Source organism: Ammodytes marinus (assembly GCF_949987685.1).
Source record: "Ammodytes marinus genome assembly, chromosome: 10".
In the NCBI taxonomy this organism is placed as follows: Eukaryota; Metazoa; Chordata; class Actinopteri; order Uranoscopiformes; family Ammodytidae; genus Ammodytes; species Ammodytes marinus.
In genome coordinates this window covers 4,553,566-4,581,409 of record NC_137214.1, presented here as the reverse complement: position 1 = coordinate 4,581,409, position 27,844 = coordinate 4,553,566, and the positions used below count along the sequence as shown (strand labels likewise).

The 27,844-nt window shown below is 41.9% G+C and overlaps 1 protein-coding gene across 4 annotated transcripts in view; it reads left to right on the top strand.

Moving 5' to 3' along the window:
* The window catches only part of afap1l1a (actin filament associated protein 1-like 1a), a 42,562-nt gene that overhangs the window by 7,768 nt on the left and 6,950 nt on the right, over nt 1–27,844 (top strand). Inside the window, exons 1-14 of one of the 4 annotated variants that reach the window (XM_080035242.1) lie at nt 15,200–15,399; nt 19,794–19,922; nt 20,476–20,559; nt 20,846–20,925; nt 21,356–21,491; nt 22,065–22,160; nt 22,581–22,786; nt 23,100–23,279; nt 23,441–23,527; nt 24,302–24,377; nt 24,864–24,983; nt 25,537–25,748; nt 26,168–26,313; nt 26,530–26,602. In XM_080035242.1, coding sequence (XP_079891368.1) covers nt 15,369–15,399; nt 19,794–19,922; nt 20,476–20,559; nt 20,846–20,925; nt 21,356–21,491; nt 22,065–22,160; nt 22,581–22,786; nt 23,100–23,279; nt 23,441–23,527; nt 24,302–24,377; nt 24,864–24,983; nt 25,537–25,748; nt 26,168–26,313; nt 26,530–26,602 — 1,656 coding nt within the window. In that variant the 5' untranslated portion in view covers nt 15,200–15,368. Of the gene's footprint in view, nt 1–15,199; nt 15,400–16,842; nt 16,921–19,793; nt 19,923–20,475; nt 20,560–20,845; nt 20,926–21,352; nt 21,492–22,064; nt 22,161–22,580; nt 22,787–23,099; nt 23,280–23,440; nt 23,528–24,301; nt 24,378–24,863; nt 24,984–25,536; nt 25,749–26,167; nt 26,314–26,529; nt 26,603–27,844 lie in introns of those variants that run through there. The other 3 variants (XM_080035241.1, XM_080035244.1, XM_080035243.1) reach the window with 3 other exon arrangements.

Genomic DNA, 27,844 nt, shown 5'->3' with positions numbered 1-27,844 from the left:
AAAAAAGTGGTTTGTCAATACCAGGGCTCAACAATAAGGATTGCCCGACGTCCCGGGGCAAGTAAAATGCCATGTCGGGCCAGTAACTATGACAACTGGCATGCCCGACTGGGCAACCGGGAGGTTCCGCTGAAATTCTTGAATAATAAAAAAAAAATCATATTTCTTATTTATTTATTTTTAATCGCCAAATACACGTAATCTATCTATGGTCTATTTTCATATTTAACTGGTGCTAATTATTACATTAACGCTAATTTTTGTGCGCGTAGTGTCTGCTACGTTGCATCTCTCCTCTCCTCTCTGCTCCGTTTTGTGAAGGGGGGGCGGGGCTCCACTGCCGATACACACACACACACGCAGACTCGGCACAACACCGGTGAGCACACACCCAGTTAGAGAGGTAGAGAAGAGAACTACACGCAGTAGGTTGATGTGACAGAAAGTCCAAAAGCCAACGAGTACATTATAAATGGAGTGAAGTCGACCCCGACCGTCTGAAAAGCAGCGAAAATATCCGCGTTTTTTAAATGCATTATGCACCCAACGTGAACCAAGTAGTAGCGGGGATGCTAACGTTAGCTCTGCTGTGCAGTTCAACACAAACATCAGCAACAGTTAGCAGAGGAACATCTCTACAGCCTGCATAGATCTCAATAAATGGCCCAGAGGTGTCTGACTTCTCATACCATGAGGCAGTGGAAGCTTAAAAGTAAGCTACTGGAAAAGTGTTCAAAACAGCCTGGCCTGAGCCAAATTTTAAGATTTTGAATCAAATCACTCATACACACATTAAAATAATAGCCTATAGTGAAAAAAATAAAACTTTAAAACAGATTGTTGTAGGCCTAAACAAATGTTTGCAGAAAGAAGTTTTAAAGAATTGCTGTTGTAAAAGGAATAAGGTAAAACAAATAAAAATAAGTGCTGTTAAAGTTCTTTACATGATTTGTTTGCATAAAACATGTCTTGTTTGCAGTTATTGTAGGTTTAGAAACAAAAAAATTACAAATGTTCCAACTCAAATAATATTTGAATAATAGCCTCCACTTTCAGTATGACCTTTAACTCATCTATAATACTGTCCATGATTTGTTTATACATTGTCAATAAAGAGCAAATATATTACAATTATTTGAACACGACTAATAGAAACATTTTTATATAGGGGCCAGTCAAAATTGACTTCGGGCAAGTAGAATTCAGATCCACTTGCCCGGTCGGGCAAGTGAAAAAAAACCTTAGCGTTGAGCCCTGGTCAATACATTCTCCAGAATTGATTGGCCCACCTTTCACAGCAATAACAACTCATCCTGGGTGATTTCAACACAACCATTACTGTCATTCTAGATAGTTAGGGCAACAGATTTCAATGTCCGTCTTCATTATAACTAAAACAATATCCTTTGATTGTTGGACGGCCAAATAAACTGTCTACCTTAGCCTCTGGTTCCCATGGATCACTCCTGTCCATTCTCTGGTAAACGCTGTGTTATTCAAACCAACACCAGCTATACAAATACCAGATGTAAGGACAGGGAATCTCCCTTCTGTATAACTTTCACCTACACTTGTAAGGTTCACTCATTTCCCTTTGTTTTTGTAAAAATGAGTCTGCAGACATGCTAAGGCTCATAGTACTTCATCTAACATAGTATGAAATACTGTATGTATATGAATATATGTATGACCCGTCATGCATGAGCTGTAAATCATGGATGATTGTGGACCAGCCCCTATAAAGAGTGGAATTCCCCTCTTTAACCCTTGTGAGATAAGGCCATCGCTGTGATTAATATGGCAGAGGCGTGTGCACAGTATTCGTGTCTATCTATGTGGGCTTTCATATGTCCATTGTCTATGGGAACAGCTGTTTATAAGGGTTTCTATAGAGATATGATACACAACATTACAGCAGGGAAGTAAAGAGAGTGTGTGTGTGTGTGTGTGTGTGTGTGTGTGTGTGTGTGGTTTTCTTCTGTTGCAGAGGGTGAAAAAGTGAATCTGCCCGAGGTGTGCATGCATACAGGTACAAAGCAACTGACTATGCGACTTGATTTACGACTTCATATAAGACTGGCTTAGCCAGTTTTAATCAGTTTTACTATACGTTATTCACAGCCGCAATATAGCAGTGATATACGAGTCATGTTAATATACAGGTATAGAAATGTTAATTGTTTGGCCCTAGGGAGAATTGTATGGAGTCAGATCAGCTTCAATAATAAGAAATGCACAGAGAAGGATTGACAAATGTATTTTGTGATTGATATATAAATGACTCTCTTCTCACAAATGCATTTTAATGCACACACAAATGGATATCGTTATGTAACAACATCCGAATAAATTTGATTACATTTTTTATTTATTTATATATTTATGGATTTACATTACATTTATTTAAAACAAGACCCATTTATGTGTGGATTGGAAATGTGTTTGTGAAACTTTTTATTTATGGATTTTTTTTTTACGTTTATACAACGATATCCATTTTATTTGTGTGTACTTTGAAATGTATTTGTGAGAAGAGTCATTTATATACAGTATAAATCACAAAATACATCCTGCATTTATTGTTTTGTGCATCTATTATTATTGAGACTGATCCGACTCCATAGGATCCAGGTTAACAGTGTAGGGATTGTACTGACTAAATGTAGCTCTGGTATAGGCACTGAAGAGCTTAAACAAGAACTCCTGCAAAACTATCTACAGTGTGCAATCATTTTATCCCATAGAAATAAAGTATCCATATGTGTCAACTGACAGTGTAATAATGATTTTTTTTCTGGAACTATTAAAATTGCAATAAGTAAGATATCACACGTTAATCCAGAAAAAAACAAAACACAAAAAGCTATTTCTTGTGCATTTCATAGTATTTATCCAAAGCACATTAATAATGGTCATTTGACGGTGACTTAGTAATGATAGTGAAGGCTGTTTCATCTAAGATTAAGACAACAGCAAGTGCTCTAGATTCCTGGTGAACAACTGAGGAAGTATGTATCCCATTATCACCAAACATCCCATTGAGACAAAGCACCTCCTTCTCCCTTTTTTCTGTGTGACTGTAATTCTGTGTGTGTGTGTGTGTGTGTGTGTGTGTGTGTGTGTGTGTGTGTGTGTGTGTGTGTGTGTGTGTGTGTGTGTGTGTGTGTGTGTGTGTGTGTGTGTGTGTGTGTGTGTGTGTGTGTGTGTGTGTGTGTGTGTGTGCGCGCGCGCGTGTGTGTGTGTGTGTGTGTGTGTGTGTGTGTGTGTGTGTGTGTGTGTGTGTGTGTTCTGTTGATATTACCCCTTGTCTGTGCAGCATCAGTGTAAAGCAGAGGCCTTCACTTGCAGAATAGCATCTTTCTCAGCATGTGAATCCTTCAGTGTGAGGCAGACATAGCATGGCGGTGATGTCATAGGACTGAGGGCAGATAGGGGATGTGAATAACAGTGAGCGCACACTGTAGCGCCTTTGTGTGGCATGCAGGCTGAGTCAAGCCCTTCTCTGCCACTCCACAGCGGAATAAATCAAGAGAGCTGAAGATGAAAAATGAAGAAGGGGTTTTTTTAGCAGACAGTTCTGTGACTTTTGACCTCTGGCCTGACTCCATCCCTGCGTTCCAATCCCCATACTTCCATACTATTTAGTAGGCCAGAAAAAGGTTTAGGATGTCCCAATAAATGCAAGTCAATTGTAGTATGCTGAAAATACATACAGTAAATGCCCCACTAACTCCAATAGCATTTTGGAGTATTCGTCTTTATTATTGACATTTCTTGACATAATGAAAAACAAACTTCCCTATCTGATTTATTTTTTCTCTTCTGTGGCCCTTAAACTCGTCTGTACTTTAGTATGTAGTGTAGTAAAAAGAAAAAGTATGTGTTTTGGAACGCAACTGTTTGTTACCAACTCTACTTTTTCCATAATCCAACAACTTCTAAGTAAGTAAGTCAATTTGTACACAGGGCACATTGAGATTTCTCTTTTCCCATATCCCCTCTTCTGGGATTTATTTTCAGTTTTCCACTTCCGAGGGTGTCAGAGCGCAGGGTTATTGATAGTACAGCGCCCCTGCAGCAGTTTCGGGTTAAGTGCTTTGCTCAAGGACACAATGGTAGGAGATGGTGGGCACCGTTGGAGTAATACCAGCCACCATTAGTTTTACACAGTTAACACCCTCCTGTCCGGTGCCAGGGATCGTACCAGGGACCTCACGCTTACTTATGGTCCCCTCTAGGCCATTCTACCCATGTATGTTCTATAACCGCTTTTTGTTCCAGTTCAGGGTCACTGGGAAGATAAGCCTATCCCAGAATGCACTGGGGGAAATCCCCCTGAGAGTGTGTCACTGTGCTTAATGCATTGCACATCGGTGGTCGGTGGTGTTGGTTATTATTACACAATATTTGTGAAATAAGGAGGAAGTGAAGGATTTAAGGAGGTATCAATCTGGTATTAATAGTTGTCTTAGGGGGAGGAGGAGGAGGGAGTGTCGTCAAACAACACAATGGAATAGCTGTTCTGTGTGTGAGGACATATTAGATATTCCTCAACACTTGTTTTCCTCTGTCTATGTTTTTCTCTGTGGCTCACATTTTTGTACATGATGCCTCACATATTGTAGGATTGGATCATCGCTGACATGGAATGTGATCACAGGTTTAGACGAGACACTGCAGGTGAATAGGTTAATAACATTTTTTAAATGATAGGTCATCCATCATGAAACTTTGCCAGTTGATTTCTTACATTACAACAATCATGTTTTGGGTTGCAATTTTTTTATTGTAATATTTTAATAAATATACAAATGTGTCAATATCTAACTAATTGTGCGTACATTTGCCAATCTTTAAAAACTAAAAAATCAGATGTTGGATGGAGCCATACTTAAATTAATTTTGATAACATATTAGTGTCCACAGTTTTTTGAAGAACACATTTTGGATACAGCGTTTTTTTTATTTTATAAATAAAATAATACTATGTACAGCTCTTAAAAGTGCATTTTCTGCAGGTTTTTAAGAAGAAAATGTCAATTGACAACCTATGAACAAATCCTTCAGTAATAACCTTCAGGATAGTGCTACAAATGATTATGAAAAAAGTTAAGTTACATGTAAGTGCTTTAGAAGTTCAGGGTATTGAAAAAAAAACTAATGTTGAGATCATTTCCATTAAAGATGGTTGTAATGGAGAAATATACAGATGCAAACAGACAAGGTTCAGTCAAATAAACCCCTCAATGTACATTTCAGACCTATCATTTTTACTCGCCATGTTAAAATGTGAGCTGTGTAATGTTTGTCTGTCTGTTGGTGTGTCTGAAAATCGAACGATCTCCATCGCTGCCCTTCAGAAACCAGTTAATGTTTAAGCAGGTGAGCTAATTCCCAGACCACATTCCAGTAGAAACGTACCGAATAACTGCTTATGGAGAGGCCTAATGACTTTGATCAGACCTCTCTCCCTGAGGCAAGACTCATTAGTATGGCCTAATTAGAAAGAGTGAGGATGCCCCTTCAAGCTAGAGATTGACTCGCAAGACACCCTTACACGCATGCACGCAAATACACGCACACACGCACACACGCACACACACACACACACACACACACACACACACACACACACACACACACACACACACACACACACACACACACACACACACACAGTTTAAAGGATGTATTTGCAAAGATCAGGGGGGAATTTGACCTAAACTTTGCTCTACTTTGGTAAGATGTAAGGCTGAAAAGTAATTGTGCTGCGGAATGTGTGCTCCAAATAGTTAAGGTTTTGCCTAATTTGAGATCATGAAATGGTGCTTTCAAGTAAGCATTCAGCTTAAGTGTCGGTCTTTAAGTCAATGTAACAACCACATTATGAAAAAGTAAACTTACCTAAAGGGTGAGTCAGTTATTCTGGAGAATGTTAACACTTTATGTCAAAATCAGTGAATTTCCCCTTACGATCAGCTACCTGTCCATAATGTATGTTTCGTGAAAAAAAACAGTGTTATTAAACATCCTCGGCTCTGTAAACTGGCATGTTGCTAGTGGGCCTCCTTTGTTCACATATCCCTTTGATGACGTACCAGTTTACAGAGCCTACGCTGTGTATGAACAATACAAAAAAACTTGTTGCCAACAAGCTTTCTCCAGAATGGCGGACTCCACGTAGGTCTATACGTCCAAATGTAAGAACCAAATAAAGACCGATATTCTGAAGTAAGCTTACTTTTAAAAAGATTAAATCTAATGTGCCAACAAAAACACTTAAAGCATCAACTTCCCTACATCTCTAGTGTATATCATGCATTTACTGTAGTGTAGGGTGTTTTCTGTAATTGTTCATACACTTGTGCGTTTTACAGAGTGTGGGATGGGATCCTTGCTGTATTTTATGATAACCTGAAGCATGTCCCATGTACAATAAAAACAGTGGGTAGGACATGTTTTTCCCCTCTCCTCTTAATTTGTATACCTTTACAACTCCTCAAAAAAAAACAAATAAGCTTTTCCACATGCTGGCTTAACCTCATCGACTGACATTATTTACCACATGTTTTAAAAAAAAATGCCCACTCACAAAATTACACATGCACGTCAAAGCCACAATGAGAAAAGGAATTCTCCCTCTCACATGCGCTACCTGCGGCGGCTACATAAAGGTTTGTAAGGCATGGCATATTTAGGAGCTCCATTATATTGTCATCCCTGCGAATATACGGTTGTAGAAGCGGGTGTATATTCAATTCTATCTGGTGTGAGATCTAAATTGTGAGCATTGAAAATGGGGTCACCAGAGACAGAACAGTAAAAGGCAGGAATGGGAAGAGGAAACAGAAGGCAGGAGGTGATAAGTGATGTCATAGAGTGTAGGGAGGAAGTCCATCTCTATAGGGGGCATATTGGGCATCCCCATGTAGCTGGTCAACCCATTAAAGGGACAGTTCAGTGTTTTAAGTGGGGTTGTATGGGGTACTTGGGTAATAATTATTGCGTTACCTTATGGAGATGGCGATGTGCAGTGCAGTCACTTCTAGGAGTTTGGGGCAGACATCGCCGTATAGCAGAAGTCAGCCTTGTACTGTTGCATACAGGGCCAAAAGAATCCATCTGGGTTTCTACTGCATTTTAATGACTGTTTTCTAATGCACTTCCATTTGCTCGTACATCCTGGGAAACAGCATGTATCATTTTCCCTGACCCTCAAGCGAATACAGGAAATTAATCAAATACAATTTTAATGTCCTGTCTGTGGCTTTGACAGACAGGAATGGTGCCAGCAATAATAAAGAAAAATTAGTAGCATCTATAATTACATACAAGGAAATAAGCTGTGAATGCAACTATGATGTTGTTAGCAAACATTTGCTTTTTACATATTCGCCACATGGGGAGCAACATTTGCTTTCATTTGGGGCTGGATTTTGCTCTTCATCAACTTCTGAGGGAAGCACTGTGTTTGGAGTTTTAGCAGGGATAAAGTGTGTATATATATATATATAAATAAAACACCGGAATATAGTGGAAGGTTGCCCCTGATTGGTTCTTGTAGTCGCTGATGTGGTTCATGTAGTCGCTGACGTCAACATGGATCAACGAATAAGCATGTGAGACTGGTCTCACAAAGATGGATTGATGAACCAATCAGAAGCTGGCTTCTGCTATAAGGGATGAACATCAGGTCAGAACGTTGGCCCTGATTGGCCGGGCTACTCCCCAAGGAGATAGGAGAAAGTCCAGACTGATCTGTAGGGAGAGAAACAAGTGTGAAGCTTGTGAGATCTTGTTGGTCTCACCAGGCAATAGGTTGGGTGACAATTGTATGTGGGTTCATCACTGCATTCATTTGATCCACTGTTTATATATACTGAACATTAAAAGCAGCTTTAGGAAATCAGCAGCATTTGTAAATATGAATTCAAATTGCATATTGTAGTCAGGCGTCGTTCATCCTATACCCTGAATGACAAATAGACAGGCTAAGCAGTCATAAGTCAATGTTTCAGTCATCATACTGATTCTATCTATCATCTTCCCAATAAAGCAAAAGCGTCTGTGTTTTACCTGTCATGGTTCATCTGGAGGCATCAGTTTGTCATTTGCCCAGACATGTTTCTCTGCTGGAAGGAGAGGAGAACCGTCAGACTTGTGAAATGCCTGGTATCCTAAGGAGTGGAGTGGGAGGAGATGTCATCATGATAGGGCACAGGCTGGTGAGACGTTGTTGGCAAGGCTCCTTAATGCAGTTAAAAAACCCCATGCACATCTGGCCATCTGGGTTACCTCACCTTGTTACGCCTGTGTTGTGTACCTCACCCACCTCAGTGATGTGTGTGTGTTTGTGCGTGCGTGCGTGTGTGTGAGAGTGTGTGAGAGAGCTCGTGGTTTTTTGAACTACAGCTGTCACATCTATTTTTTTTCATCTGTAATGATGTCCCAGCTTTGATGACTCAGTTTGGATGTGATGGTGGTATTTAGATAACACTTGAAGATAACATTGAAACCCTGCAGTCCCTTTTAACTCAAAGAACTATGCTCCTGCGTGCCTCACTTTACACTAGATAAGATTATGCTGTTTCACACTCAAAATCAAAATGCTTTTCTTTTGCCCTTTAGTGGTCGGGTCATATTGTTCTGCTTGACGTTAAGAGATGAGACAAAGTAAGATTCCCACACTGTGTTCCAGGACACCTAGAAGTCGTTGGTGTGCAGTGTTCTTTCATGTCAGATCAGGTTGGGTAATAGAAAATAGACTGCTGTATATCCAACATCTCCAAACACAATAAGGAAAGGGGAAGACTTCCAAGGAAAAGCCAGCAGTTGTCATTAGATTTGGATCTTGTGAGTTGCTTGTGGAGTCATATATGGTCTTTTTGAACAGCAGCTTTGTTTAGCAGAATGCTACCTCTATCCAGTAATATCACAATTTTTTGTCTTGTGGACAACAACTAGTACACACTGTTACAGATGGAGTCAGCTATTCTGGAGAATGCTTGCACGTTCAGTCAAAATCAGTGAATATCTCTGCTACCTGTACTGTGTGCCCGCTGGAAAAAAATACAGTGTTAAAACACAGCCTATGCGCTGTAAACAGGCATTTTGCTAGCTATGACCCTTTTATTTACAACCCTCTTTGTCACGCCTTTACCTATAGGCTGTGTATTAACACTGGATTGTTTTTCAGCTCGCACACACAGTACGGACAGGTAGGGGATTGTGAGGAGATATTCACAGAATTTTTTACGGAAATTGGTTTTGACTACAAGTGTTCTATAGAATTGCTGACTCCACCTTTAATCTGGAAAATACATCTGTTCTGTTGAGTGTCAATCCATGTTTGAGCGATAACCTCAATACGTCTGTTTTACTCAAACACATGAGAAGTATTGTACCCAGTTACAGGCCTGCCCACACAAATGGCTGGGCCCCTGAAAACCTCCAGTCAATGGCCCCCCCCTTACCCATTACTCCTATCGACAATGAGTGTGAGTGCGCTCATCCCTCAATAAACACATACATGTATCTGTAGAGAGACTAACTATCTTATCAACCAGGGACTTGCAGGGACAGTTGGGGGAGCAAGGGCTCATTATTATTTTTTAAATAGTTGCACATTTCTGACTTAGTTTTACCAATTTATTTTGATTCCCTTACACTCACACAATTGTTTAACAGATCAACAGATCTCTACAAAATAATCAGTTCACACAGACACATTGTTCTTCTTTAGTATTCACTAAAGCAAACAGTTTTTTCACAATTTGCACGTTTTCTATGCTACTAGTTTCTGGTAAGATACATTTACACTAATTGACTGCACCACATATTGCACTTTTTTGTATTTCTGCACATGACATTAAATCATTTGAAATCTGTTGGTGGTATTGTTGAAATAAATAACACTTAAAAAACAACATCAACAACAAATTCTTCACACACAAATGAAAAAAGGTGGTTCTCTGAATAACCAAACCAACCTACCCTCAAAATTATAAAGTTGGCCTATGTTTGGTTGCAACATTTAGGCTTAGTTCATTCTCCTCTCATCACTGCAAAAGCACTGAAATCATTACAAAAAAGTTCTTAATCTTTGAACTCAAATCTGTTCCTTCAATTATTTCCAACTTATTTGTGCCTTGTGTCTTTCTTTGCATTAAGAACCTTTTTAGGTCTATTTTAATTTTGAATTTTTAGAAACAATACAGAAAGCAGGACCTTGGTGGTTACGGCAATAATTAAAACAGGATGATGCTGCTCGTCAGCTTCATTGTGGTATGACCCGGCTGGTTGGTCAATTGGCCAGGTTTCTGAAAAACTGGTCAGACTTGGCTGGTCGTGTCAACCTGAAGACTTATGTAGCTAATGTAGAAGAACTACAAAAGGTACCCAACCTGTTTTTTCATGGGGTTCAAATACTTTTCACAACGACACCCAGACACAAGTAGCAGGTAGGCCTACATGTGTTTTCCGTGAGCAGGAACGACTCAGGAAATATAATCCAGACAGAACTGTTTAATATCAAAACCCAATCTTGTCACCATTTGGCACACAAAGGGTTTATAGGATGGATTATGTTTGAAACAGTTACACTCCGCTGTGCTCAATCTGAAACATTTTGAACATTTCTGCTTTTCTACTGCTTTTTAAATGGCCGTAAGCGGAGCCGCGGCTCTGTATAAACACCTAACTTTAGATATTGACATAAATATCTAAAAATCTAAAAATAAAGTTTAGCTTAGTTAGGTTCTTGGCTTCCAAAGAGCAAGTGGCTGGGCCCTAGAAAGCCTTCCCACTTCCAACTTCTTTGTGCCTTGTGTCTTTCTTTGCATTAAGAACTTTTTTAGGTCTATTTTTATTTTTTATTTTTAGAAACAATACAGAAAGCAGGACCTTGGTGGTTACGGCAATAATTAAAACAGGATGATGCTGCTCGTCAGCTTCATTGTGGTATGACCCGGCTGGTTGGTCAATTGGCCAGGTTTCTGCCCAGTTATAATATGGAGAAAAGTCTTGTATTTTTTTTTACAATGGTGTATTTTTCCCATCCTTGTCTAGCTTCCACAGCCCTGTGTGAGTTCACAGCTTAACTGAGGGGGCCAGAGGTCACATTTAGTCACAGTGAGGAGCGGTTGTCAGGCCATAACCAAGTCTCTAGCAGGGTGTGTCCGGGGCATTTGCCACAGCCAGAGAAAGGATTTTGGAAAAAGTTGGGAAACACTAAATACCTCAGGGAAGTGTTCTGGCCTTTGTGTCTGATTTAGATGTTAGACAGACTCCCTGTCTGCATTATTAGGACATTCATTTTCCAGTTCTCTACAGTCAGTGCGTTTACCCGAGACTCATAATCGGGTAAATAAACAAATAAGACTTCAACAGGACTTGTAAAATGCATGTAACCACCTTTATCCGATCTACTTCGCACACAAATCGGCACATTAACGGATAAGCGGAGTCGGATAAGAACACCTAGATAACTCGTTCATAGCAGGGTTTTTCCTGGCTCAGAATGGGCCTTTGGGGGGACAGTACGCGGACCAACTTTTTTTGGGTTCGCGACTGTGCAACAGTAAAGGCAAAACGTTATTGTATTTTAAGAGGGGTGTGGGGTTGGGAGAGGGCAGTTTCTGTCCAGCTACAGAGCATTTAGGTTAGCCTGTCAATCACTGTGTTACCATGGAGCTGATAACATCACAAAAAAGAACCTGTAGATATGAAGTTAAGATATAATGACTGTTTCTAATTGATCTAAACCATGGAAATTGTAAGAAGGAAGGGCTGCTCGATTATGAAAAAATCCTAATCATGATTATTTTGATTGACATTGTGTAATCACGATTATTAAAGACAGTTCATCATTGATTTAAGAACATCATTTAACAAGGTTGTTTCTATTTGATATATTGTTGTACAGTTTTGGCTTGATTATTTTACCTGAGTCGTCCTGCTACTTGTGTCTGGGTGTTATTCTGTGAATTGTGAAAAGTATTTGGACCCCTCAGGTAAAACAGAAAACAGGTCTACCTTTTCTTGTTCTTCTTCATTCTTATAAAGTTGACAAGGTAATTACTGTTATTATTATTGTTTTCCTGGGTCTGCAAACAGGTTTAAATCATTTTTGTGATAATGAATTTCCCTTTGGGGACAATAAGGTCCAAAGTCTTTGACCTAGGTCTTCAGGTTGACACCAGCAGCCAGGTACAATTTGAAAAATGTTCCATGAGTTTCATGTCACACACTGAACATACTGCATAGACCAGACCCAGGTGTCACACCATAAGGATGTCTGACCAGTTCTGTACTGCACCTCAGGGGCGGCCCGCAGCATAGGCAATGTCTGTAATAGTGTCCTTTGTTGTTGCCTGCTCCTGTGATAAACCTAGTGAATACTCAAGAAAACCAATGTTATTCTGTAAAAATCTGTTGAATATTAAGCAATTGCGAGAGTTTTAGGGTATTACAATACATTTGTAAGTAAGTCAGAAATGTGCTACTATTTTTAAAAACATATACAGTATAATAATCACAAAAAAGTCATTTTTCTCACTTGAGCTACTGCTCCACAAACTCTCGCTGCACGTCCCTGGTTGATAAGATAGTTAGTCCATCTACAAATACATGTATGTGTTTATTAAGGGATGAGCGCACACACACACATTGATACAAGTAAAGTATGAGTAAGGGGGGCCCATTGACTGGAGGTTTTCAGGGGCCCAGCCATTTGTGTCGGCGGGCCTTGTTGTGGTGGCAGGAGTCGAGGAGCTTTAAACTCCTGTTTTTTTTTCCCTTTATTGCTTGGTCATAGACCACTATGATTCGACTTAAAGTGAATTAACAAATTGGTCGGGATGTTTTGAGGTGCAGACATGGTCGCATATGCCTTTTATTTTCTTCCTCTCGCGGTCGTGTATGTCATGTGACTCGAGTGTACGTGTGTGACATACCACGGAGTTCACGGCTGAAAGGGTTCGCTGCATTTAAAAGCCTGCATGCCCCGGCGTGCGGAACAATGACAGTTTAATTACGATTATTTCGTTTTCATGATTCAGGGAAGCCGTAATAGTATTCGAAATTGAAATTGAAATTCAAGTTATTGCCTAGTCCCTCAAATTTATGACTTAAATTGGGCTGAATTTAGAGAAGTTTTAAACGGCTTTATTTATTCTCAAATTTGATCATTTTGGCGCTGGTGATTTTCCTTTGGCGCTGGTTGAATCCTCTTTGAGGGGTGCCGAAAATTTCTCTATGCAGGAAAAACCCTGCATAGTCAGCTTTCTATCTGCATGTAAACAGGATTGCATATTGCACATCGGAGTTTGCGTTCTGCGCTTGCTCGGAATCCCTGCCGGGGAGACAATGTAATAAATAGAAGGGTTGTTGCCGGAACGGAACCGGACGTGGCTCTATAACCACTTGTTGAAAGGGCTACAGTGCCATATAGCGTAGGGGAGTTAGCCATTATCCGATTCTCTGAAAAGCCATGTGTACTCAGACAAGTGATGCGGTCCGTTCGAGTGGCAAATTCGGTATATGTTTTAATCCAATCTAGTTGTCCCATGGAAACGTGCTGACTGACAGCCTTGACAGTGTGAATTGTATATCCTTTGTATATGACTTGTGTGCTTGCCACTCATTGTCTAGTGATATTTCATCACCAAAATCACCTTTAAATCATTGCTTAAGTTATCCTTTCACATTTTTTATATCCTTGGGATCTCAAACCTCAACAACCTTTTAGTGGCACCAAGCATGAACCTCTTACCAAAAGCCGGAATTGTTTTTTTGTTGAAAATTCCTTTAAATCTAAATTGAATTTAAAAATAAATTCAGGTTAACAATTTTTGAGAGTTCTTATTATCACAGTAATATATTGGGAGAAAAAAAAACATTTGTATTGACACTTTTGACACAATTGAAAACGTGCGTACAATGCCTAGCTGGCAGGCACTGCTCATGCTGACTCACCTAACATAGTCACTTCACAGTGATTGTTGTTGCGGTCTGGTGCACCGGGCCGACCCGCAGCCACTTGACAATGTTTTTGGGTCTGCGACTGATATACAGTAAAAGGCTTCACTTAGGAGAAGTAGTGTGTTTTGTCTGCACACTCGTGTGTGTGTGTGTGTGTGTGTCTGTGTCTCTTGTGGGTTTGTTTTTGCAGTATCCGTGCCCCTTGTGATTGAAAGGGGAGCGTGCTGCATCGTGTTGGGGCAAATGAGTCTGCCCCGAGGCTACAAGTCATCCACGTGTGTCTCGGAAAAAGTCTCAACTTGCCTCTATACCTCCACTCCACAGCCTTTAATTAATATACTTTCAAATAAACACATTCACAATATAAAGACTTCTGTTGCAGTGTCCGCCTCACATGGAACATTTTATTGGTATCTTTATTGGTATCTTATATTAAAGGTGGAGTTGGCAATTCTGGAAACACTGGTTGTCAATATCACTTTTTGTCAAAACCAGTGAATATCCCCTCATGATCTGCCTGTCCGTATTTTTGAGCACTGAAACAAAATCCAGTGTTGATAAGCAGCATATAGGCTCTTTAAATGGGCATATTGCTAGCTACGGTGGCCCCTCTTTGTTAACATAACAATTGCCGGAGCCTAGGCTGTGTATTAACATCAGATATCCTTTCAGCACACACATATACGATACGGACAGGTAGCGAATCATGAGGAAATACTCTTTTGACAACAAGTTATTTTGACAGCAAGCGTTCTCCAGAATCGCTGACTCCACCTTTTTAAGTTACCGTGTTGAAGTTGCTTGAATGTAAAGTTGTAGTACAGGGTTTTACTGTATCTGGTAGGCCTAAGTCAGTGGGTTCACTTGCATCCTCCGTGTGGCAAAGCCTTTTATGTGCAACTAAGTTAAAGGTTCATCAGGTATGGAGGGAAAGAATGTGAAAGAATAAAGAATGTGAGTTAGCTATTAGTCCACATGTGTGTGTTTACACAGCAAGTCTTTCCCAGGTGCAATACGATCCCTAGGATTACAGTGGAGGGACACACGCACGCACACACACACGCACACACACACACACACACACACACACACACACACACACACACACACACACACAGCTCCTCAACCCCCCCAAAAGCAAAGAGAGGAGTGGAGATAGAGTGAGTGAGTGTGGGAGGGCGGGTACGGGCAGATAACAGATCAGAGGGAGGAAGGGAGAGGTAAAGGAAGTGTGAATGCAGCAGTATAGACAGACTAGTTCACCTCCACCACAAAGACACATCACAGGACAAAGCCTCACTGGGAAGCCTTTGTGACTACTGGAATATCTCCTACAGTGGCTTCTGCTTGTGTATGAATGAAGTTTGTCTCTCTCTTTACATTGGAACATGGTGGGACTCTCATCCACTGCTGTTGAGGGTAAGTGTCAAAGGGAAGCCTTGATAGCTTGTTTTTCTTCTGTATATTAACACTGCAGGTAAATGCCGCTAAAGAAGGTGCAATGATTTTTAAAGATAAGCAAATATATGGAACAATGTTAAGACACATAAGCTGTAAAGGTACAAACATGAGACTGAATGTCCTCATGGTTTATGTCTATTTGCTGAAATACCAAGACAGCTGCTAATGGTAAATTGGTTGAGAAAGCAACAGTTTACCACCCAGACTCAATAGTGAAACATTGTCATTTTTTGAGCCACTAGAGACCCTCTGTGGGATAAACATTCTTCTGTGAGTAGTTGGAATGTCTGCCTGCAACACAATTGTGAAACAAAGTTCCTGCCCTGTGACAAAATTGTGTCACTTTTGAAAAAATACTTTTGCAGTATTTGTGTGTGTGTGCGCGCGTGCTTGCTTGCATGCGTGCGTGTGTGAGTTTACCTGTGTTTGTGCGTGCAACATGTGACAAGATGAATAAGCTCGGCATGAAGACAGCCTTTGGCATTAAAACGAGGGAGTTAAAAAAACGTTGCACCCGATTGAGGTCAAATTATTCTTCATATCAGCGTGTGTCGAACATGTTAGCACAGGTGCTCAACTTAACTCACTGACTTTATTACCCCTCCACCCCCATCCCCCTCCTCCATCCCCCTTCTCTCTTGCTCCCTTAAAGAGTTTAGTACAGAAAGCCTAGTCTAATGCAAGCCTCTTTCAAAGCTCAAAGCAAAGAGATTCCCTGAGTCTGCTCTTGACACACGCCCGCAAAACGCACTCTGCAGAGTCTTGCACTATTAACAAGGTGTGGAATGCGTCTAGTGTTTAACAGCAATTGTTACACTGGTGAGAGGAGGTAAATGTTTGAGTGTGTGTCCAAAGCTCTCAATGGCTTTAGACATTCCTGACACTAACGTTGTAATAATAACCTATCCCTGATGTTTTTCTACCGTGGATTAAAATGTTAAAAGTAATCAGCATTTCAAATCGGAGTTGTTTTAGCCCTTATATTATATTCCCCCCACCCAGGTCCGGCTTTAATTGAACCCTATCAAAGTTGTTTTTGTATGTAGCTTTGTTATCGTATGCACGCTAAAATGGAATTTCCCCCAGGTGCTATTTGGGCTCAAAATATATTTTTATCTGGCTGTTAGAGACATGAAAAGACGCACATCACGCCCTCAAACCAAAACAGATAAACAGATGTGTCAGAGATTTAAAGAATCGTGAGCTATAATTTGACTATGTGTGGTGTTGATTATAATGGCATGACTTGGGGGGGGGGGGGACAGAGAGTGGTCGTATGGGCCTCACGTGCCAAATACGGCGTAGCCATTCGTCTTTGCTTTATTTCGCCACTGACGGTAATAACATTGCACTCATCACAATAGGATAACCCACTGTATTTGGAGAGCTACAGTCCAGGTGAGGTAGTGACATAGTTTTAGGACTGTTGTGATGACCTACTCCGCTCTGCGCCAACTCCTCCCAAGCAACGCCTTGTTTGTATGTGTTATATATTTGATTTAATGTAATGTAATATGTCAGTTTCTCTGTGTGTAGTCAGTGACTCATGTCATGGTGTGTGGATACTAGGTTTCTCTCTTCCACTGGGTTAGGGGAAGCCCAGTCAGTGTTAAGGGCCAGAGCCAGAATCTAAACAGCTGGAAGTTCTGGCAGAGAGACAGAAAGTCCCTCTAGGCCAAAAAAAACCGTCCTACTCTCACTGCTAGTTTCCTCTCCTTCTTAAGACCTCCAAGATCCTTATTTTACCCAGGGGGGAATTCAAGCTTAATGAGCAGACATGCCGATGCCTTTCTATTAATGAATCCCTCATGCCCAATTCAAAGTGTGCTTTAATACAATAGAAGGAAACAGGCACATGGGTCAAATAGACAAAGTGGTAAAACAGACTCAAGCACACACACCTAGTGTAGTTCTTAATAGCTCTTGACTGTAGCCTTGGCACAACATTGTTTAAAAGCCCATAGGAAGACCCACACCTCGGGAAAGTATGTCTGTCTTTAAGGAAGTGAGAGCAGTCCGAACTGCATTGCACACATCTGACCAACCCCAGATACATTTGGCACCTCGCAGCCCAGACATTGGGCTTGACACATGAAGTGGCTGTGTCCATGAGATCCATGTAAGCGTCCAAGATTCCGCCGAAACAAACGTATATGCTGCTTAAAGCTACTGTGCTTTTTCACGTAAATGAACGTCGGTTACATTCAAGCCAACTGAGTTCACACAAAGTTGATTAAGCCTATCAGAGTTCCACAAAACTCTCTCTGTGTCTCTCAGTATGGCAGCGTTTACAAACAGAAGGTAAAATCAGTGATGGACAGTGTTGTTGTCATTACGCAGAATTCCTCATGGGGAGCGACAGAAGTATAGCTTACTATAGCTTTAACAATTATACGATCACTCACACTCACACACATGCACACACACACGCACACACACACACACACACACACACACACGCACACACACTGAGAACCAACTGGCTATTGTTTATTTTCTAGAAATGTTCAGTGCACCACAGTTTACTTTTGACATGGCCCATTAGATATGCATCTTTCAAGCGTCCGTGTGTGTTTTATGGTCAATTTTTTTTTGTACGTTTGAATGTGGGTGTGTATTTTGTGTTTGTTTAGTGCAACAGGTCTTGTTGCCATTTGACCGACCTTAGAACAAAGACTTTTTCTAGCTCAGTGGTTGTCCCCTGGCTGACCCTCTAGCAAAATTCCAGGTTCAGCAGGTTCTAATGTGGCCGAACCTGAATTATTATAATTTTTTTAAATGGAGAGGGGAGGTGGAGAGGGGGAGGGAGGGGGTCAAGTGTGCAGGCAGCAGTGACTCAGCCAGCTGTCGGGCATCACTGTGGATTTCATGTGTTTATTGCGGTACAGAGGTAAAGAACACAAAAGAGAGAGAGACATGTCGGCTGAATGGTGGCACTTTGCTTTGCTTGTGTCTGGCGGTGAATCAGATAAAGTCAATCCAAACACAGCAGCAACAGGTTGTGAACCTGTTCTCAGGCCTGTCCAGGAGTCGCTGGGCTGGGACGGTTTATTTAAGTTCTGTTCTGCAAAAACAGGGAGTGGATCAGACCCCCACCTCTCACGTCAACATTATGATCATGTGAAGCGTACAGTGCTATATAGGATGTAGGAGTCCTTAAGGCAAAGAATGATTATGGAAGGTTAAGGTGATGTAAGTGCTTTAAAAGTTGAGATTTCTGCATGGTTCAGAGCATTGAAACAAACTAAAGTTGAGATAATGGCCGTCAAAGATGGTTTCATAGGGGAAATATATAAACAGAAACAGACAAGGTTTAGTCAAATATGCATTCTGGACCTATAGGAACCTAGTATGATGAAAGAAGACATGTTATTGAAGCAAAATAGACTTAAGGTGTCAAAGAAAATGCAGATCCCTGTGAAGAGTGTGTTAGGTCTCTGTGAATGAAACTGCTCTACTCTGTAAAGTTCTCTCTAAGTTATTCTTGACATAATCTCAAATATCTGCCAGCATCTTTACACTGTTTGCAGCGCTGTGTATTATACCGTCCTTGGCATTGAGAGTGGCAGCATATTGAAATGAGGGTTTATACCCATCAGTCTGTGGACCAGCACCATTTGAGATCCTTTGCAGAAGGACAATACTGTTTTTTCTGTTCATAGTTGCTGTACGTGAGGTTACTTTTTTTAGTAGATGGCTTAAGTGAAATTTATCTTTTCGCATATCTGCACACTTCAGAGGGGGTCAGAGCGCAGGGTCAGCTATGGTACAGCGACCCTGAAGCAGTTTGGGGTTAAGTGCCTTGCTCAAAGGCACAATGGTAGAGATGGTGGGCACTGACATGTAATACCAGCCGCAACTAGTTTTTTACTACTAACACCCTCCTGTCTGGTGCCGGGGATCGAGCCAGCGACCTCATGGTTGTTAGTCAGTCCCTATTACCTCTAGGCCATTCACCTACCAGACTTGGAAGATTCAGTTTTCGTTTTCTGTGGGGTTCATCAGCAATGATCAAACGTGTTTCCTGTCACTCGAGCCTTTTGTCTTTGTTTAGTCTGGCTAGTCGAAGAGAGGTGGAGAGGAGGGGTGCAGGGGAGGAGGGTGGGGATGGGGTGATAAAGTGACAGCTGGATATATTGACAAACTGTGAAGCAAAAGTGACTGAAAATGAAAAAACAGCAGAACGGCAGAAAGCGACACTTTGACACACACATGCATACACAGACACACACAAACACACACACACACACACACACACCTTGGGGGTTTGTTTAGATGTTTCAATGTGACAATGTGACCTGTGCCCTCTCTGCTGATACATTGACCCTCCCCCCCCCACCCTCTGTGAGCAGCCATGGAGGTGTTGGTGAGTGAGCTGGGTGTGCTGCTGACCATGCTGGACCAGGAGAACCTCAGCTCATCCACGCAGGAGAAGAAGACCTGCGTGTGGAACCTCCTGAAACAGATCCAGCCATCATCAGGTCAGTGGCTGGGCTGGAGAAAATACAGTAGTAGCCTGGTGGTGGTGGGACCATCTTTATTCATGAGCTTCACATTAATCTTCTCTCCCGCAGATCAGTCTAGACTTTGGAGTGTTGAGGAGCGTCCGTTAGTGGAAGGCAGCCCCTGATTGGTTCATGTCAATCCAGCCTCAATGGATGGACAGTGGAGAGGGTCCGGTCTAACTGGAGGCTACATTGACCACTACATGAACCAATCAGGGGCTTACCTCCACTAAAGGACGAACGTTAGGTCAGTACGCAGGCCCTGATTGGCCCAGTCATTATTTTGACCTGGCTCCTCCCCCACGGAGATTGGAGAAATGCATGAATGATATGCTGGAGTAGAGTTTGCGACATCAGACTGGTCTCACCAGACTGTGAAATCTATTTTTTGTCTCTCTCAGTTTTTTTTTGCACAGAATAAAAATGCGTGACAGACTCATTTTAGGTGTATGTTGTACACTGCTAAAATGTCAGAGATCCAAATTAATGTGTGCGTGTGCGTGTGTGTGTGCTCTTTTCTGGCCTCCAGTTTCAGGATCAGACTTCATCTACATGAACTCTGCAGTGTACAGAAATGGCACCAGCTTTGTGGAGTCCCTCTTTGAAACATTTGGTGAGTCCCAACATGATGCTGTCACATTGATATCTTTGTACATACAGTATGTGAGCTCCAAGTGGGATGTTGTCTTTATATATAGGGGAGAACGAGGTTATGAGACATCGGGTAATGTAAGACAACCCCTGTATTTAGGCAATGGAACACATTTTTGGTCATGTGAACATTATGTTTTCAAGCCCCTCCCATTTCCCCTTGGCCATTCAAATGTAATAAGTGTCTCACTTTACCCCACTCTCCCCTACGATGAATATAAAAATATGCATTTTTGTTTGTTTCATAGACTGTGAACTTGGAGACCTCAAGGATGTAACCGAGGATCTGAAAGACGACAAGAACAGTCAGAGTGACGCTTTAAATCAGGCAAGTTTCCAATGTACATTAAACCACCAGTTACCTGAACATGTTGGCTGTAAAAATCCTGGCAGTAACATTAGACTGTGTGGTGTGGGGGATGTATCCTGTTGTATGTACTGTATGTTATATGCCGTCCCTGTTTCCTGAGGACTATTACACTTGCGGAGAGAAAAAAAAGCAAAACAGAGATTATATTCCACATTCTGGGGGGGGGTTTTCCAATGCACCCATGCCTGTCACTGTGCGGAGCTGCTGGAAGAGTTAAGGTGCTGAGAGACCCGCCCCTGAGCGACCCAATGCATGTGTCAAATTTATGGATATCACTTTAAGGGGGTTATGCTCTGAATGTCTTTGATGGTGTAGTTCTAAAGAGAAATCTTTCACGGTTATGGATGTAATGTGAGAGTTGTGTTTGTGCGTTACCCCCCTTTAGCAGAAGAGTGCAGACTCCCCAGCCCCACAGCCAGCCGACTCTCCGCCCCCTCTGCCCAACACCCCCCCTCCTGAGGAGTACTATGAGGAGGCGGTCCCCCTCAGTCCTGGAAAACTGCCCGAGTACATCATCACACGAGGTCGGCATCTTACTGATGTTACATGTTAATGTTAAAGTCAGTGCCCTCTATGTGTCATTTTGCTGTTAAAAAGGTCTAGTTAGGCATTTGAATTATTAGAAACATAATAGTCGCAAAGCCCTTTTCCTAAGCAGAGTTACAATGTTGAAGTTGTGTTAGGGTTAGACACTGCAGATAAAAACATAAATTTCCATCAAGCACTGATCAATTTGGGGATTTCTTTCTATTTATCTTCCATAACATGTCTTCTTTCACACTAGTACAAATCAAAGGTCCAGAATGTTCATTGAGGTGTTTATTTGACTAAACCTTGTCTGTTTACGTCTGTATATTTCTCTTATACAACCATCTTTAACGGACATTATTTCAACATTTGTTTTGTTCTGTTCAATACTATGAACTGAAATGATCAACTTCTAAAGCACTTACATCATCTATACTTTCCATAACTATTCTTAACACTATTAACGGTTCATGATGGAATCTATAGGTCAAACAATGTCACTCTATTCATAATGGAACATATCAGGGACTAATCAAGGATTTTTTTTCCCACATCTTTCCATTTCTCAGTCAGGGCCAGCCCTCCCAACTCTATAGAGGATGGATATGAAGATGCTGAGAACAACTACCCCACCACCTGCATCAACTCACACCGCAAAAACTCATGTGAGATGAGAACAAAGTTACCCCACAGAATTCACAAGATTACAGGATGAAACCAAGCCTGCGTTCCGAATCGCATACTCTTTCTTTTTTCAGTATGCTAAAATTGGGAAATAATTTCACTTATTTATTTCATCATAACATTGCGCCTTGATCTTGCCTCTTGCTTTTATCCCCGTTTGTTTTCATGTGGAGGCTCCGTTGATCTGACATCACTTCAGGTTTGCGCTGGATTATGAGTCAGAATCGCCCAAATAGGATGCTGTTTTCAACACTAAAAATCTCGGCCGGATTTAGTAGACATCCGGGTCTTTCTATCCATCCTAAATCTGGCAACAAGAATTGGGAAATCCTAAATCTTTTTTTCTACCATACTAGATAGCAACCCACTTTAACATGTCTTTCACCGTTTTTCTCTGTCAGACAACGACTCAGACGCACTGAGCAGTTCCTACGAGTCGTACGATGAGGAGGAGGAGGAGAGGAGCAGGCTGACCCACCAGTGGCCCTCTGTTGAGAGCTCCATGCCCCCAGCCAGGGACTGTCGCATCTGTGCCTTCCTGCTGCGCAAGAAACGCTTCGGACAGTGGGCTAAACAGCTCACCGTCATACGGGAGAACAGACTACAGGTGAGGGAAGATCTCCATTCAAATAATCCATTAATTTAACTGTAACTCAGCTAACTTGGTTGTTTGGCTTCTCAATACTGTCTTTGCCGGTGTTACAGCAAACTCTGTGTCCCATCAGAAACTGTGACTGCAGAGGCACTGGCTTCACAACGCTGTGCTTGTCAACAATTGCCTTGTCACATATTGCCCATGTGTGTGTTGTACAACAGTGCAGTATCGCCAATACCCTTTAGTTGGCACCAATGCGCACCAAAGTTAAATGTTACATACTGTTGTTTTAACTCTGTATCCTATGTGGTCTCCTGTTCCGCAGTGTTACAAGAGTTCTAAGGACACAAGCCCCTATGTGGACATGCTGCTGCCCCAGTGCACTGTGGTGTACGCACCCAAAGACAACAAGAGGAAGCATCACGAACTGCGCTTCACTTTGCCCAATGGAGACGCACTGGTGCTGGCTGTGCAAAGCAAGGAGCAGGCCCACAGGTGGCTTAGGGTGAGAGAGCTACACTTTGAACTTGGATGTATCCCGTGCATGCAGGAATGCAGCCACATCCATCTTGCTGACAATCACATGGATGGGTTTTGAAAAAAATAAAAATCAACCTCAAAAGTAAGTGTAAGGTCGAGAGTGACACGTGTAAAACATCCACACAGGTCGTCAGAGAGGTGAGCGGTCAGAGTACAGGCCCCGAGGAATCAGCCGCCTCTCCCGTCATTCCAAGGAAAACTGAGCTTGACAAGGTAAGTGCAGAGGCCCCCCCCATGTTTTTTTCGTTTTTCTTTTCCTCAAGACTAACAATGCGTTCCAATACCCATACTTCCCTAGTATTTAGTATGCCAGAAAAAGATTTAGGATGTCCCAATACATTACCCAATTGTAGTATACTGAAAATACATAAATGCCCCACTAACTCCAATTGCAATTTGGAGTATTTAGTCTTTATTCTTGACATTTCTCGACATAATGAAAAAAAACTTCCTAATGTGATTTTTTTCTCTCGCCAGTGGCCCTAAAACTCTTCTGTACTTTAGTATATAGTGTAGTAAAAAGAAAGAGTATGTGATTTGGAACGCAGGGATAATTTACCTTTGGAGCTGAGGTGAGGGAAAGTAGGCGTGATGAGCAGCAATTGTGTTGTCACCATGAATTCTCCTGAACAATCGCTTGGGCTCGACACAGTGTGCGGAGAGGGGGGGATACCTGTATTTGGCTTGCACAATAAAAGAACGGATAATTGCATAACTGGGTGTTAGGACAGAAATGATAGGGGGCAGGGTGGTGAGTCAGTGTACGGTACAACATCTTTAAAGCTCTGTAGCCTGTCACTACATCAGTTGCAAAAGGCTACTGTCATGAATGAAAGGCACAGGCCAAAGAGAGAGGAGCCACCATAGAGTATATAGTAAGTATAAACATAAACAAGTGTTCGCAGGAGATCACTTAGTATGCCTTTAATAAGCCAAAGGAGTCTGCTGCTGAAAGTGTAAAGCTGTGCTCGTGTGCTTCTCCCTCAGAGGTTATCTGCAGAGAGGAACACGTCAGATTCAGACAGTGTGGGCCTGTCAACTGGAGACAACTGCAGAGATAATTGTGAGAGACGCACAGCATGAATTCAACACAAGAGATTTTTGTCTATTTTGCTTCCATAACATGTCCTCTTTCATACTTGCTTAAATAAAAGGTCCCAAATGCAGGTGTTTGTTTGACTAAACCTAGTCTGTTTGCTTCTCCTATACAACCATCTTTAATGTCCATTATCTCAACATACAAAAAGTCTTCTAAAGCACTTACATCAGCTATACTTTCATAATCATTCAATGTATGATTTATAAAATGAGATCAGGCTGTATCCAAAATCTGTCCTGTAAAAACGTTGGACTCTAATATGTTATTAAAATGAAATAAAGATTTTAAATCTGGCTTAATCCAACAACTCGATTTTTGATGCAAATGTACAAAAAATATGCCACATTTGCATATGTATTCAAACATTTCTTAAACCATTTTTTTCACAAAAAATAATTGGTCTAAGGTAAGTAAAGTAATCATTCCATGTTTTTTTTTTTTGCTGTACAGGCAAGGTGAAACGTGGGGCTTTCGCTGCGGGCCGTAAAATCACACGCATCATTAGCTTCTCCAAGAAGAAGCCCCCTCGGCCCGGAGATCCACGCACATCTTACAGCAACCCTAGACAAGGTCAGAGCCCCATTCACCCTGCAGCATTAGGTGTGCTCCAGTCTGCCAACACTATGACATTCTGACGTTATTATAACCTTAAGCAAAAATACCACGGCTTCATTTGAAATGTCTGGGTAAAAAAAACAAAAATCCCACTCCCCCGCGCCCCGCTGTACCCAAGCTTTTTATTTTTAAACAACATAGATGTTGAACATCACAACACTGAACATTAATACTTGTATGAGTACATAATACAATACATGATTGAATTACTCTAAAACAAATGAAATCAGTTATTTTAAGTGAGCAGCTCAACAGGGTTTTTAGAGACATGCTCACTTTCTACACATTTCTCTTTCGGTCAAAGTTATGATGCAGGACTATTCTGAACATTAATAAACGTGTATATTAACATCCTGTGGGAGGAGGAGGGGGGGGCTACCTTTTGAACTGTATGATGGAAATTAAGAGCGCTTTTCAAACCCATAGTATACCTTGAAACCAGTTATCGCCCCATGCCTTTGCCAAGAAGCTTATTTTCTCCTCTGTCCCCCCCCCCCCCCCAATGCAGGCTACCTGTCGGTGCTGGTGAAGCAGGTGTGGAGGGAGCAGTGGTGTTGCGTGTGCCGAGGCTCCCTGTACTTCTACCAGAACAGAGGAGACCCTCGCGCCGGCCTGCCCTCGCTGCCTCTCCTCGGCTGTGAGGTGCTCCCCGGGCTGGGACCCAAACATCCCTTTGCCTTCAGGATACTGCGTAACTGTACAGAGGTGACCGCTCTGGAGGTGAGAGCACTGAGCAGTTAACGACTAGGAAATGATGATTCATAGCTGATTGGTCCTGTCTTACTCATGTTCTTCGTATTGCACATTTCAATATACTATTAACTTTTTTCTATTTATCATTTGGTTTTGCCTTAGTTTTTGCACTATTTAGAATGCTTTTTTTTGTGTTACCTACTTATCTATCTTATGTAATATTATCCTTCTGTACAATATAAGTGTAAACTTCTTCCCACTCCTTTTCGAACATGTTGTTACAATTATCAAGTATTTGTCATTTATGTCTCTAATTATGAATTCTATTATTTTTTTTACTTATTGCACCCTGGGTCGAAGAGAAACGTATTTTTCGATTATTCTGCATGTCTGGCACATATTGCAGAAATTGACAAATAAAGTTGACTTGACCTCTCTGTTTTCAGGCCAGCAGCTCTGAGGAGCTGGGCCGGTGGCTGGGCGTCCTCTTGGCAGAGACGGGCTCTGCCACGGATCCAGAGTCGCTACATTACGACTGTGTTGACGTGGAAACCATCGCTAACATCCGCGACGCTGCCCGGCATTCTTTTCTGTGCGTGAGAGGGAGAGGGAGAGGGGGGGAGAGGGCGAGGGATGGAGGGGGAGAGAGGGAGAGGGGGGGAGTGTGAGAGGGAGGGAGAGGGAGAGGGAGGGGGAGTGGGTGGGAGTGGGAGTGGGAGTGGGAGTGGGAATAACTAGCCAAGGTCAAACCCAAGGCCGAATAGACCTTCACTTCATTAATTATTGCCCGTTCTCTGTGATCCTATAGGTGGGCCACATCCTCCAGCAGTAACTCCAAAGACTCCAGGACATACGACGAGGTCCCTAATGATGACATACAGGTAAGGGGGGGGGGGGGGGGGGGGGATTTGATTTTCTCAGGTGCACACAGGTGGCGGTAGGATGGCCTAGAGGAAAGATGTCTGACCAGATACCATGAGGTCGCTGGTTTGAATCCCCAGCACCGGACAGGAGGGTGTTAGTATTACAGCTAGTGGTGACTGCTATACACATCTACGGTGCCCACCATCTCTACCATTGTGTCCTTGAGCAAGACAGTTAACCCCTCCGAACGATGTACTATGGCTAAGCCTGCTCTGTGACCCCCTCCGAAGTGTAAAGAGGGGATATGCGGAAAAAAGACCAATTTCAATGTGCCCTGTGTACAATTGACTAAAATTGACTTACCTAATTACCCGACCATTTTCCCACTTCAGTTCAACCCTTATGTTGTAATGCTTTGATGTGGAGGGATTTTAGAGGCAGCCTGTCTGTATGTGTGCACAGCTGTTTGGGGACGGTCACCGTCATGACAGCCCATATCAGTCACCCAGCCATCACACAGACCGTGCTTTGTTAAATGCCTATCAATGACAGCTTTTTGTTTCGGCCGGAGAGAAAGCAGTGTGAGAGGGCAAGGGAGAGAAAAAAAAGAGTAAAAAAAAGGAAAAAGAGATCAAACTGGTGACAGGAAGGCAAGAGGTCATGGCGGGTTTATAGCCTGTAAACTCCTTTTCTTATCACCCAATGACATGCACTTAAACCCCCTGTACCTCTCACCACCTACTGACACAAACATACACACACTTCAGTGGTCTCTGAACCTAGTAAATCTAGCCGTTAAGTTTATTGCTAGGCCTGCTACACAAACTTGCCCTGCGTTCCAGTATCCATACTTTCTGCTATTTAGTATGGTAGTAAAAGATTAAGGATGTCCCAAATTCTTGTGGTCAGAGTTTAACATGCTTATAAATTCCCCCGGATGCCCTACTACATCCGATCAAGGTTTTTTCAGTGTTGAAATCAGCATGCTATTTGGGCGAAGAAGTTCCATCAAATCGACGGAGCCTCCGTATGAAAACAACCAAGGATGCGACAGATATATAAGCAAGAGGCAGGATCAATGCGCAATGTTATGATGTAATAAAAAAGTAAAAGTATGTCCCAGTTGTTTGCCTACTGCATTCTAACTAGATTATTTTTTATGATCATCTGTAGTATGTAGATTGGAAAATAGAAATAGTATGCGACCCAGCCTTACTAGTTTTTTTCACCACTTTGTCCTATTAATGGTTGTCTTTGCA